Source organism: Talpa europaea (genome assembly GCF_964194135.1).
Source record: "Talpa europaea genome assembly, chromosome: 14".
Taxonomy (NCBI): domain Eukaryota; kingdom Metazoa; phylum Chordata; class Mammalia; order Eulipotyphla; family Talpidae; genus Talpa; species Talpa europaea.
In genome coordinates, this window is record NC_140082.1 from 66,228,830 (window position 1) to 66,242,489 (window position 13,660).

The 13,660-nt window shown below is 36.3% G+C and overlaps 1 protein-coding gene across 1 annotated transcript in view; it reads right to left on the reverse strand.

Moving 5' to 3' along the window:
* The window catches only part of SDCCAG8 (SHH signaling and ciliogenesis regulator SDCCAG8), a gene marked incomplete at its 3' end in the record, with an annotated part of 219,519 nt that extends 209,443 nt beyond the window's left edge, over positions 1-10,076 (reverse strand). The window contains exons 1-2 of the mRNA XM_084254497.1: positions 10,018-10,076; positions 4,028-4,216 (exon numbers count right to left, since the gene is read on the reverse strand). Coding sequence (XP_084110623.1) covers positions 4,028-4,053 — 26 coding nt within the window. The 5' untranslated portion in view covers positions 4,054-4,216; positions 10,018-10,076. The remainder of the gene's footprint in view (positions 1-4,027; positions 4,217-10,017) is intronic.
* Positions 10,077-13,660: the final 3,584 nt, after the last annotated feature.

The window sequence follows — 13,660 nt, forward strand, 5'->3', positions numbered from 1 at the left end:
GGGGGAGGAGGAGGATGTCAGGAAAAAGCAACAAAGTAGAAAAAAACTGTACCTCAAAGTAAAAGTAAATGTGTTAAGAAGGGGTTACTGAGGTTTGGTTTATGCTGCTGATTCTCCTCTCAGTAACTTGAACAAATATATCCTTTTCCCCTTCTCTTTCAGTTAAATTCTTCACCTACTTAGGAACAGATTTTGTCTTTCCATGGATAGAACTTTCCATGTTGAATTACTCAAATGCCCTGGTAACATACATAATGCTTACAATTTAACAAAGCCCACGGGTCTGATGACTGTCTAAACCAGCTCCTCAGTAATTCTTAGAAGTAGCCTAAACTAAGCTATTTCTTGGGGGACAGAAGTGAACCAGGGCCTCCCTGGTGGCGCAAGAGGTTAAGACACAACCTATGAAGCTATCTCCAGCCAGTGCAGTACAAGTTCGATCCCTGGCCAGGGAGCTACACACATGGTGCTGCAGACCACTCCTGACTCGCCCGCTGCTCCCCTCAGCAGTGTATTTCAGTCAATCTGCCTGTTCTGTTCCCCGCTCTGTCTCTGGTGAATCCTATCACCCACCTCTGGCCTGTAATCCAGTTCCTGTATGAAAAAATAAATAAATAAAATCTTTAAAAAAAAAAAAGAATTGAACCAAATGCCAAAATGTTATAGCATAGCATGCAAGATAGCATGTATCCATGAGATTGGCAATTGAATGGCTGGGGCTTCCATAGTTAGGCAACCAGTGAGGATGGCTATCTGTGGCGATACCCATGCAGCTTTAGCATGGGATGTCAGTCTCTGCTCAGCAAATGCTATCAGGAATAGGACAAAGGGCATCTGGCCATGTGCCATCCTTTAAATGTTCCCTCTCCCTTTACTCACTCCCTATGTAAATAAATCCTATTGTTGTTGTTTCTCACCATGTATCTACTCTTGGGTCATGCCCTGTGTTCTTAAGCATGCAGGTAAGGACTCACCAACTGGGCCAACCAGTTTCCACAGGTTTTGATCCATTTCAAAAAGATTATATGATTTATGGAACTTATACAAAGGATAAAAGTGACGTAGAACCAAATATAAAGTGGGTGGGAAACTTTCTATACACAGAAGGCAAAAAATGTAATGTTGGACCATTAACTATGCTATTTTATTCCATGCTTTGTTAAAGAGTTCAAGTTTTAAACCAAAATCATTTGAAGTAACTGCCTGCAATTTCTATTTCATTGCCAAGTTCAAAATTATCAGAAAAGGGCCAACTGTGGTTTTTAAAAATTTAATAAACTTTAAGGAATCATAATTGAAAAAATGATAAACTCTGAGTTTGAAAAGCTTTCAGCATAAGACAATGACATAAATATGTCTGAGAGGTAAAGTAATTTAAAAAAAATTGTGGTATTTGGAAAGCAGTCATGTTGTAAGAAACATGTAATATTGAACAAAGTTGCAATTATTACTAGTTCATAAAACTGTAAATAAGATCACTACAAAATTCATGGGAGCATAGAGGTCTTCATTTTAGAATTTTCTGTTTATTGTTTTTAATTGAGAAAGGTTTTTTGTTGTTTTATAGATAATGAAAAAAGGAGTTAATTATTTTGATCAAATATACTCAAATGATTATGTGAAAAAGTAGATCAAAGCAAGACTAATTATTCTACTTAAATAAAATATAAATTAAGTACAAGCAAAACTGAATTTGTATTTATTTGTATTTCAAAAAATCACATTAACATAAAAGGGGAGTAGCTTTGTTGATGACATGCACTCCAACTAAAACTTGTGAGATTAGAAGAAAATTAAAATACAATCTTTACAGATAAGTAAGGAGGGGCATGATATAGTCATCTTCCTTAAAGTTCTAAGACCTACAAAAAACAAGTTACTATTCAATGATTATCTTGTCTATTCCTGATATTATGTCTCCATCAAAGTCAAAGTTTAAAAAAAACACATTAACAAAAAAGCTCAGCTCGGTGCTTATTAACTAGTTAGCAAACAGATTGCAACAAGATCAAAAGCTAACACATTTGATTCTTATGGGAGACTTATGTTTAATCCTCTTCATCTCTTATCAGTCTGCATATCCTCTTGTTAAAAGCATATTTCCACAAAGTATTCAATGAAATAAATGACAAAAGAAAAATGAACAAGAAAAGACTCCAAACATGTATCAATAGTATTTAAGAAACTTAGTGAGGAAAAAAAAAAAAAAAAAAAAACAGAGCAAAAAGGAATGAGAAAATCCCTGAATATTCTTGGCCAAATGAATAAAATAAGGAAAAGAGAAAGCTGGTCTGATACATATGCATGAGCTTCATCTTGAAATATGGAGTGCTTAAGAAATGCTTTTCGTTCCTAAGTTATTCCATACTTCTCTCCGCTATCAGTTTTAAGTATTTTTAGGTATATTAATAAGTATTATTAGTATCACTGTATTTAAAAAGAAAGTCTAGTAAACTGAGTACATTTCCTTATTCCTCATTTCTGGGAAGTTTCTAACATAGTCTTTCAAAGTCAACTATAAAACTGAATGAATAAGCCACCCCCAAATTACTAGCTAAACTAAAGCCCCAGTGTTACAGGGGTTTTGCCCTCCAGGCAGTACTAGTTATAGCTGAACCAGGCAAGGCTTTCTTAGAGAGATTCATGCATGAGGGTGTCAGCTTGGGAAAGGAGAATATAACCTGGTTCCTCAAAGGGAGTTAGCAGAAGATATTTAAAAGTTATGTTCACAAGGCGGGCAGCAGAAGGGCAACATAATTGCTTGTTCTGGGTGGATCTATACCCATGAATGCTTAGATAGGTTACATTCCTACTACGCATTTGGGCTCTTATCTTTCTCCTTCCAGGAAATTATGAGATAATCACTAGTCAGCATCTAAGGGTTATATTCTAGCATGGTGCCCAATGGTTAGGGTGGTGAGCTGAATTGTTTGGACAGAAGTCGCCAATCTATGACTTAGTCCACCTGTTCAAACAGAACTGAGGCAACTCAACCTATAAGCTCACAATTTCTTTTACCTAGGTTGTCTCACCAGGATAATACAGTAGAAATCATTTCTCCTTTCTGAAAAGGAGAAACTTCTCCAATGCAGTATGAGCTACCGAAAGGAATTTAACAAACATCAGTAATACATTGATACCACTCAAAAGTATGTGTACATTTAAGCAAGAAAAAGTTACTTGTCTGAAATGATGTGGTTATCCATTGTCAGGGTTCAAGAGAAAATCCCCCATCTCCTGGGTTCTTTTTAGGCTGAACAAGTAGTCAAAACAGAATCAGATGGGTCAGCAAAGGGAATATCAATTTAATAACATGCCAGGATGGGGTAGCTATTATTATTAAGCAGTACCTGATTTTGGTCAGTGAGAAAGAGGTATAACTCCTAAAGTACAAATCCTGGGGCACAGAAGAGAGAGGAGGGGGACACTTCACATGACAAGGAGGGAATAATCTCATTTTTACTCAGAAAAGAGTATGAGTATAAAATGGGGACTAGTCATTTTATGATGGGAAAAGTCATAAGACAGGGACCAGTGATTGTTTCTTTGATCAGGGAAGAACAAAAGGTTAGGGGGTGACATCTCCTCTTCAATTAGGGAAGGACAAAGTATATGGAAAGATGAGTTTCTGTTTAGTCTTTAAGGTATTCATTGCTCTCAACTCAAAATAATCTCTATTCTTTAATGATAAAGTTTCTTCTAGAGGCCCACAGGGCATCAATTAACTTTAGTTTCCCATATCCTAGTGAGAAGTATTACAAAAGACCTTATCTGGACATCTGGAAAAAGCCTATCTGACCCTTCTGGAAAACAAATCCCACATCACAATCTGCAGAACCTACCTATTCTATCTTTAAGAAAACTACAGTGAAAGACATTTTAAAAATTCACCTTATCTGAAGCTTAACTAACTTCATGTGATTTATACATGAAGCTTAACTAACTTCCTGTTATTTATGTGGGATAAAAGAATCTCTTGAAAAACATACTTTTCCGTGACGCCAAAATTCCACAGAGGCATACTTACTTAGTCAATCTTTCAATGGTCTGCATGTGAACATTATTATGGGTTTTGGAAATAACAGCTTCATGTTGAGCACATTTCAAACAAATACCACCAACAGACTTAGAAATATTAGCGACAAGAAGAGACTCTTTATGCCTTAGTTGCTCTTCAAGATCTGCACATTTTTTCTGATACTCAGCTAAGTCTTTCCTAAAAGAAAGGAGAATTTTCAGCAAAAGGTGAAGTAAAAGTACACTATTTTCAAATGTATCACCACAGTAAAAACTATGATCATTGTGATAGTGATAACTATCTAATTTACTTTATGAGGTGCTTTACATATACTATCTCAGTAATTCTTATCACAACCCTGAAACGTAAGTATGATTATTTTAATTTACACTTAAAATATGAGGCTTGACTGCATGAAATAATTAATAGAGACAGATCAACTCCATTTTACCACAAAAACTACTCTAGATTAAAAATTAGGAATAAGTGAAATTATATTCTAAATACCCTTTGTTCTTTCTTTTTGCGCACCTCATTGTGACTAACCAATAACTTGCTCCTGGAAACTTAGAAAACTGGTTGTGTTATATCCTAATAAAAATTCTCTGTGCTCTTTTGAAGTTGATAGTGACAGCAGAAACACATCTGTTGATTGCTGAGAAAATGCCTTACTGGGAAAGTCAAACACTTTAACTCATATCCCCTAAACTGCCAGGCACCTCCTTGGACCTGGAAATGCAAAGCCCCACATTTCTCTCACATTCCTTCTCCCCCTTATATAATCACAGTACTCCTGCCTTGCAGGGAAATGGCTTCCTTAGGGTGTTAAGCCAATTGTGGACTCCTTTGGTGGCAATCCTCCTTTGGTGGCCAATACTCTTTGCAAAGACATTCTTATGGTTCATGCATTGGCTTACTGGACATGAGTGAAAGATTAGGTTTGGTTGTTTACACTAGATTAAGTTCTTATAAGATTTTGACACATATTGGGGAGGTTCCAGGTTCTCTACCACACCTAGTGAAGGGTGATGCAGAGCACCCAGGTGAAGATACAGAAGATTTAGAGGAGACACATGAAGCAGAGAGATGTGAATGAAGGTGCACCCGCTTCTCAGTTTTGAACTTACATAGGGGAACTGGGGGACATGGAAGTGACGTGTGGAGTCAAGACACGTAGAGACACTTGAAAGAGACATGAGTGATAGACAGTTGGGAAAGCTAATAAAGGAAGCCTTTACCCTGATTTTATTTAAATTTTGTTCCTTTCATCCCAGAATTGCCTACCCCCTTTTGACCCTTTCCTATGGTTCCCCATCAGAAGGGAGCTTAACTTTTGGGGTTGAGTAGCCCCGCTGATTGACTGAGCATTTATGCATGAGGAGATGGATAACTTTGTGTGTTTCATTAGGAAACTATGTCCTTTCTCTTCTTCCCTTCCTATGCACAATCATTCCATTAAAAATCTTACACACTAAGAGCATGCTTTATCTTTATGTGGTGGATGGCAGAACCTCTTTGGAGCATAAAAGTTAGGGGGTCTTGAGGTGCCACATATCATATTTTATTTTTGTAGGATCTCATCTCCATTGCATTACCCATAGAACAAAAATAAAACCTCAAATATAAATGTTTCTTTTAACTAAGGAATGGAGCAACATTATATAATATCCCTGAATTGAAGGAAGTGATAAAACTCTTTGTGAAGAGTACTTAATAGATCAGATACAGAACATGGATTTTATACATGATTAATTTGCTATAGCCCATTTTTCTTCAGGACAAAAAACATTAAGGGCCTCCCTGGTGGTGCAGTGGGTTGAGTGCATAGTTGTGAAGCTCTCCGCAGCCTCTGCAGCACAGGGCCGGCCAGGGAGATACCCACATAGAGCGGCAGACCTCTCCTGTCTTGCCTGCTGCTTCCCTTAGCAGTGCTTTCAGTCTGTCTGCCAGTTCTGCTCCCCGCTCTGTCTCTGGTGAATTCTCTCACCCTCCCGCGTCTCTGGCCTGTATCCCAGTTCTTGTATAAATAAATAGATCTTTAAAAAAAATTAACAAATTATCTAACCAGGGTGTCCCTGTGGCACAGGGGGTTAAGTATCAGCACTATGAAGTTATCTGCAGCCATTGCAGCACCAGTTTGATCCCCTGCCAGGAAGCTAATCCACATGGCACAGCAGACCTCTCCTGTCTCGCCTGCTGCTCCCCTCAGCAGTGTATTTCAGTGGATCTGCCTGTTCTGCTCTGCACTGTGTCTGGTGAATCCTCTCACCCGCCCCCCTGCCTATACCCCAGCTCTTGTGTATACATAAATAAAAATAAATATTAAAAAAAATTATTTAACCATAAAGTTCTACAAAGAACCATTTTATTTATTTTTTAATTTTTTTTAATTCTTTTTAATAGAGGCATGTTTTATTTATTTATTTATTTGTTTGTTTGTTTGTTTTTGTTTATACATGCACTGGGTACAGTCAGAAGCACGGGAGGGTGACAGAATTCACCAGAGCCAGAGCGGGGAGCAGAACAGGCAGAAGGACCGAAGTACACTGCTGAGGGGAGCAGCGGGTGGCAGAAGAGGTCTGCACGCCATGTGGGACCCTCCTCTGGTGGCTGGGGAGCAGCGGGGATCGAACTGCACCACCGGGGAGGCTCTACAAAGAACCATTTTAAAAGACAGCGGGTTATACAAAGTATAGAGGCTCAAAGGAAATCATATATTCATCTGGGTTTTTGTTGGATTGAATGAATAATCAAAATACCATCATGTGAGCTAGCAAAGAAAAAACAATCGATTTAATAACATACATATGGAGAATGTACATGGTTGCCAATTCTAAAGAATAATGGAGGAGATCAGGGATATTGATCCTGCATTTAGGGATCTGCAGTGTTAAGGAGAAAGCGTAGGAGACTTCACATGGCAGACAAGGGGTGGGAGTGCATAGCTCATCCTTACTCTGAAAGTAAACCTGAGAGTTTAGGTAAAGAGGTAATGTTCACTGATAAATCTACAACTGTTTGAGACCCTCCAAACTACTTTCTTCATGGTATTTCTTCTAAGGATTTAGCTAAGGATAGAAGCTCCTCCTAGCCTTAAGGGTCCTCTCTGGTCTCAACATAAAATAATCTGCATTCTTTAAGTAATAGTAAAAAGTGATTTAAAAAAAGGCTCACAGGGTTTTGACTGATCTCCAGTTTCTTATCAAGGTGCCAAGGTAGGCTTACTCCTGGCCTATTGAGAAAAACTTATCTGACCCTTTTGGGAAGACTGACACCACAAAATTTATTTTTTTAAAGATTTATTTATTTATGCATACAAGAACTGGGGTACAGGTCAGAGGTGTGAGGAACAGAACAGTCAGATTGACTGAAATACACTACTGAGGGGAGCAGTGAGCAAGTCAGGAGAGGTCTGCTTTGCCATGTGGGTAGCTTCCTGGCCGGCCAGGGATCGATCTAGTGCTGTGGTGGCTATGGACAGCTTCATAGGTTGCGTCCCAACCCATTGCGCCACCAAGGAGGCCCCCTACGAAAGTTATATGGAACTTGTTCATCATAAGAGTTAATTAAGCACTAGCTACATGTGAAAATGTGCAGCTTGCTAAAGAAAAACAGTTGAGGAATTGCTTGAGTATATGTGTATGCGTGTGTATGTGCATGTGCATGTTTTCTTTATTTGTTTTTACTTTTATGGAATAGCTTTTGGATGAAATTTTTCTGTAAGTTGACTTTTTAAGGATTATACAGCTTATACATTATATTTTCTGTTCCCACCCCAAGCAAGTTTTGGTAAAGTCAACTTCCATCGCAGAGACATTATTTTTGTAGAGTGTATGTGTGTGTGTGTGTGTGTGTGTGTATACACATACACCCTCCCACATTGATATATATATATAAATATACATATACTTATATTAATATATACATAAAATACTAAATAGATGAAAAAGGAGAAAGTTGACCTTAAAATCTTGAACAACTAAAGCCAGGCACTTTACCTCCAGTACATTTTGTTGTTGGAAAAAAGGAACTTTATTTCCCCCATACTCATACTCAAGATAATTTCTCCAACATAATAAGCTTTCTTTCTTTTCTGACTTTCAAAGGATTTGGGAAAAGAACTTCAGAAGCACATTCCAAAGTCAAATGGTCTCCAATATTATTTTTGTCAGATGTAAAAAGAAAACACTCAAAGTAGATAAGATTATTTGAAATGCCAACAAAAAAAACTGAAAAGAAATAGTTATAGTTTCTGAGAGTGGCAATTTTATTTCTTTTGGTGAGAAAATGCCTCTTTAAATAATCTTAAAGGATTATTTCTACTAAAGGAAAATAAAGAAATAGAAGACTGCAAGGAACAAGTCTAGCTCATTGCAAGGTGATAGTTAATGTAATTAAAGATTAATTTAAAATTCATAGAATTTTAAATTTTAAATTCTCATAGAATTTAAAATTCTATGAGACTAAAAATGGCACACTCCACATGAATTATTAAATATATTACTTTAAAAACTGAAGTTTTAAAACATAGTGGTTATTAAAATATAACAAGACAAAAAGAAATCAACAATAGATCATTTTTAGATATTACATTTCTTCATAAAAAAATCTCTACAGAAATCAGAATAAGGTATGAAAAATATAAAAACATATTAAAATAGATGAACAATAACTTGTCTCTACAAGTCAAGAGTTCTGGTTTTTTGTATCGCTCTAGCTATTTCTCTAGACAACATATGACTTGGAAAATTTTGTATACATTTTTGTTTTTCTCTCTTTTTTTAAAAAAAAATTATTTATTTATACAAATGAGGGTACAGGCCAGAGGCACAGGAGGGTGAGAGAATTCACCAGAGACACAGCAGGGAGCAGAACCGACAGACAGACCGAAAGCACTGCTGAGGGGAGTAGTGGGTGAGATAGGAGAGGTCTGCTGCGCCATGTGGGTATCTCCCTGACCTGCCAGGAATCCGCACTGCAGAGGCTGCAAACAGATTCACAGTGCTGTGCTCAACCCGCCACACCATCGGGGAGACCCACATTTTTCTAATTAGACTTATTAAAGTAAAATTATAAAAAGTATTTTAAAGTTTGATTTGAAAATATTTCATTACCATTATTTAAAATAACCTTTAACACAAAAAATATTACCTGATTTCTTTTTCTATTCATAATATATAATAAATCACTAGCGATTAATCTATAATATATAGACTTTATAGGGTTTTTAAAAAACATCAAAAAATACATGAAAAAGGGGGCCTCCCGGCGCAGCAGTTGAGCGCTGGGCTGCGAAGCTGCCCACAGCCTCTGCAGCGCTGGTTTGATCCCCGGCCACCAGTGAGGGTCCCACATGGCGCACAGACCTCTCCTGCCGCCCGCTGCTCCCCTCAGCAGTGTACTTCGGTCCTTCTGCCTGTTCTGCTCCCCGCTCTGGCTCTGATGAATTCTCTCACCCTCCCGCACTTCTAACTGTACCCAGTGCTTGTATAAATAAATATATAAATCTTTTTAAAAAATACATGGAAAAGGGGGAAAGAAATTATATAAAACCCCATTATGTATATTCAAATTAATTACATATACAAAAGTACTCAAACTATAAAGTTATTGTTGAGTTTTAAAATTAAATTAAGAATATCTGAAGAGGGAAATTCTTGCAATTTGAAAACTAGAGTGCTTCATTTTTATTATTTAATTTAAAAGCATAATTTCTGTAAGAATAGCTAATGATTTTTACCTTTATGAGAAAACACACATGTTTTGCAACTAATGAAGGGATACAAGTGATAATTTAGTGGACAGTTCTTTGAAATGGTATTTGGGAAAGGACTTTAAAATTTTATGTCCCTTATGCTTTAATAACCTGCAGAAATTTTTCAGATTGCATATAAAATATCATCAAGTAATTCTTATATTGAATAAAATAGGCATTTCAACAAGCATTCAAATACATTTAATACTTTTGCTTTGACTTTAAATGGATGATAATATTTTACCTCAAAAACGTCAATTGAGAATCCAGGATTTCTTTCCTTTCCTCATAAATAAGTTTTAGTCTCTCCTTTAGAAAAGGAAAAAGAACATTTTTTTTATATCCTGTGCTTTACTAGCAAATTTTAATTATTAATATTAACCTCAATATTTTTTAAACCAAGAGGAAAAACAGTGTCTCTTACACTTTCCATAATACACCCCAAGTTTTCTATTTTTACTAAGTGAATTCCTGCAGAACTACTGAGTCATAAAATAGTGATTACTATTTATTTTCAAAATTTCATAAATCAGGTTTCATTTTTAAAGCGTAACTAGGAAAAATCAGTTATAACTTGTAAGGTCCATTGGGCAAGGATCAAACCTTGGATTCCCCCATTGTGACTGCTGCATATTTGACAAAAATATTCATGGATGAATGATAAAAGGACAGTTATAAATCACATGATGAAAGATATGCTATCTACGAGTTTCTTCTGGTATCTAAATATTATTTCATTCAACACATATTTGTTGGGTGTTGAAGATGAAGATGCCTCTAACCTCAAGGAGTTTATAATTTAGATAAAAAAAACAAAGGTATATGAGCAATTACAATTACATATAATTACTCTAGTGAGGTATACAGCAGATAAAATGAAATCAGAGCTTAAATCACTCTGAAGTATGGAAACAGGGAGATCAGTCAAAAAAGAACTGTAAATATCCAGATAAGAGATAATCCCATGAACAACAGTAAAGAAGCAGTAAAGGGTGGAGAAGAAAGAATATTTGACAGTTGCTAAGAGAGTAGATCTAAAAAGTTCTCATCACAAGAAAAAACGTTTTTGTAACTATATATGGGGGGGGTAAATGCTAACTAGACATATTGTGGTGATCATTTCAAAATACAGATAGTCCCCAGTTTACAATGGTTCAATTTATATTTTTTCGACTTTCTGATGGTGTGAAAGTGATACACATTCAGTAAAAATTGCACCTCAAATTCTGAATTTTGCTTGTTTCCAGGCTAATGATAAACAGTGTGATGCTCTCTCTTGAACCTGGACAGCAGCAGCTTCCAGTCATTCACACCATCACATGGCTCAAGAGTATTCTATGGAGTCTTTTTCACTTTCAGGACAGAATTCAATAAATCACATGAGGTAAACACTTCATTACAAAATACACTGTGTTAGATGATTTTGTCCAACTGTTTGCTAATATAAGTGTTCTGAGTATGTTTAATATAGGCTAGGCTAAGCTACGATGTTCTGTGGTTCTGTAGTTAGGTACATTAAATGCAGTTTTGAATTATGACACTTTCAATTTATGATGGGTTTATCAGAACATGCCATTTTAAGTTAAGCAAGATCTGTATATACAAATCATTATGTTGAAATGAATATAAAGTTGTAAGTCAATTAAACATCAATTAAAAAAAGACTTTCATATGTAACTATAAAAAAGACAAACTGACAGAATGTTATGATTGAATACCTATGTGGGAGAAAGAACATTAAAACTAACGCTGAGTGTCTGAGTTAGCAACCAGGTGAATTCTGGTTCTAAAGATTTTCTCACTGATAAAATGAGGTAAAATGAAATCATAAAAATATTCAACTGATATTAAAGACATTAAAACAAGAAGAAAAGGAGAATAATGTAGATAGGCAGTAAATCAAAAAGCAAGACAGTAAAATTTAAATCAAATTGTATAAACATAATATTAAAAGGAAGGTATTGCTAGATTAGAGGGAAAAAAACAAACTCAATTATGTATGCAATATACAAGAAACCCATTTAAAATATGAAGATACAAATATGTTGAAAACAAAAAGACAGAAGAAAATATAGCAGGTAACAATAATTAAAAGAAAGTGACAGTCAGTCTAAATATGAAAACTGTGTGCTTTTCCCTATACCAGCAGTGAGAAGGTTGAAAATGAAAGTTTCAAAATGTGTACCATTTATGATAGTATTAAAAATAACTAATCTAGGAATAAGTCTAATGAAATATGTGCAAAAACTTTACTAATAAACTGTGAAAGGTTACTGCCAAAAATTAAAGATGACTTCAATAAACATAGTGATATATAATTTTAAAGGATTAGATGACCTAATACTGTAAAGATTGTCTTTTCAACAAATGGTGCTGGGATGCATATGTGTGTGTGTGTGCATCCATTCATATTGGAAAAGAACAAAATGTGGCCATCTATAGTTTATAATGTACAAAAAACAATGTACAAATTTAGATTATAGATCTAAATTTAAAAAGCAAACCTAGGAGTCTCCTGGCTGGCCTAGGGGTTAAGTCTCTGTCCTATCACTGCTATGGCCTGAGTTCCATCCCTGACCAGAGCGCTAGCCCACATATGGCGCAACAGACCTCTCCTGTCTCTCCCACTGCTCCCATAGCAGTGTATTTCTATAAATCCAAGCTGTTCTGCTCCTACTCTGTCATTGGTGAATACTCTCACTCCTACACCTCTGGCCTGTACCCTAGTAAAAACAAAACAAAACAAAAAAAACCCTAAAATAAAAAGAAAAACTATAAAATTTCTGTAAGATAAGATGATGGGCCTCTCTGGTGGCACAAGGGGTTAAGAGTCGCAGCCTATGAAGCAATCCGCAGGCACTGCAGCACGAGTTCGATTCCCAGCCAGGGAGCTGACCCACATGGCATAGCAGACCTCTCCTGACTTGCCTGCTGCTCCCCTCAACAGTGTATTTTAGTCAGTCTGCCTGTTCTGTTCCCCACTCTGTCTCTGGTGAATCCTCTCACCCTCCACACCTCTGGCCTGTACCCCAGTTCTATGCATAAATAAATAAATCTTAAAAAAAAAGATAATATAAGATGATATCCTCACAACTTTTGTCTAGGTAAAGACTTTTTATATAGGACACAAAAAGTATTCTATTCATATATAAGTTGATCCACCAATGAAAATGAACAAACTTCTGCTACATTCAACATGTTATAAATTTAACAAATATAATGTTGAAAAAATAAGCCAGATAAAAAAGAATAAAAATTTATGTTTAGGTAATATTTTTTTGAAAACAGGCAGAAATTAACTGGAGTATTTATGGAAAATATTTAGGAAATTCTTATGAAAGGAGGATGGCATGATCAAATAATGTCTATTGTAAAAAGCTACAGAAGATAAGGAATGACATGCAGAGATCTGTGTGTTCTGGGTGACTGGTTGTATGTTTGTTTTAGCTTCTGGGATTCAAGAATATCTGCATCAAACATTAGCTGAATATGATGCATAAGCCAGTCAAAGAATTACTTCAGTGATACAGATAAGCTATATAGGTCTTTACAAAAACAGTTTAGAACTATCTTGACAAAAGGAATATTAGAGACTTCAATAAATAAGACAGCAAACTGGGCCTCCCTGGTGGCATAAGGGGTTAAGCACCGTGCTATGAAGCAATCCCCGCAGCCTCTGTAGCAGGAGTTTTATCCCCTGCCGGCCAGGCAGCAACCCACGTGGCACAGCAGATCTCTCCTATCTCACCTGCTGCTCCCCTCAGCAGTGTATTTCAGTCACTCTGCTTGTTCTGCTCCCCACTCTGTCTCTGGTGAATCCTCTCACCCACCTGCATCTCTGCCTGCACCCCAGCTCTTGTATGCATAAATAAATAAATTAAAAAAAA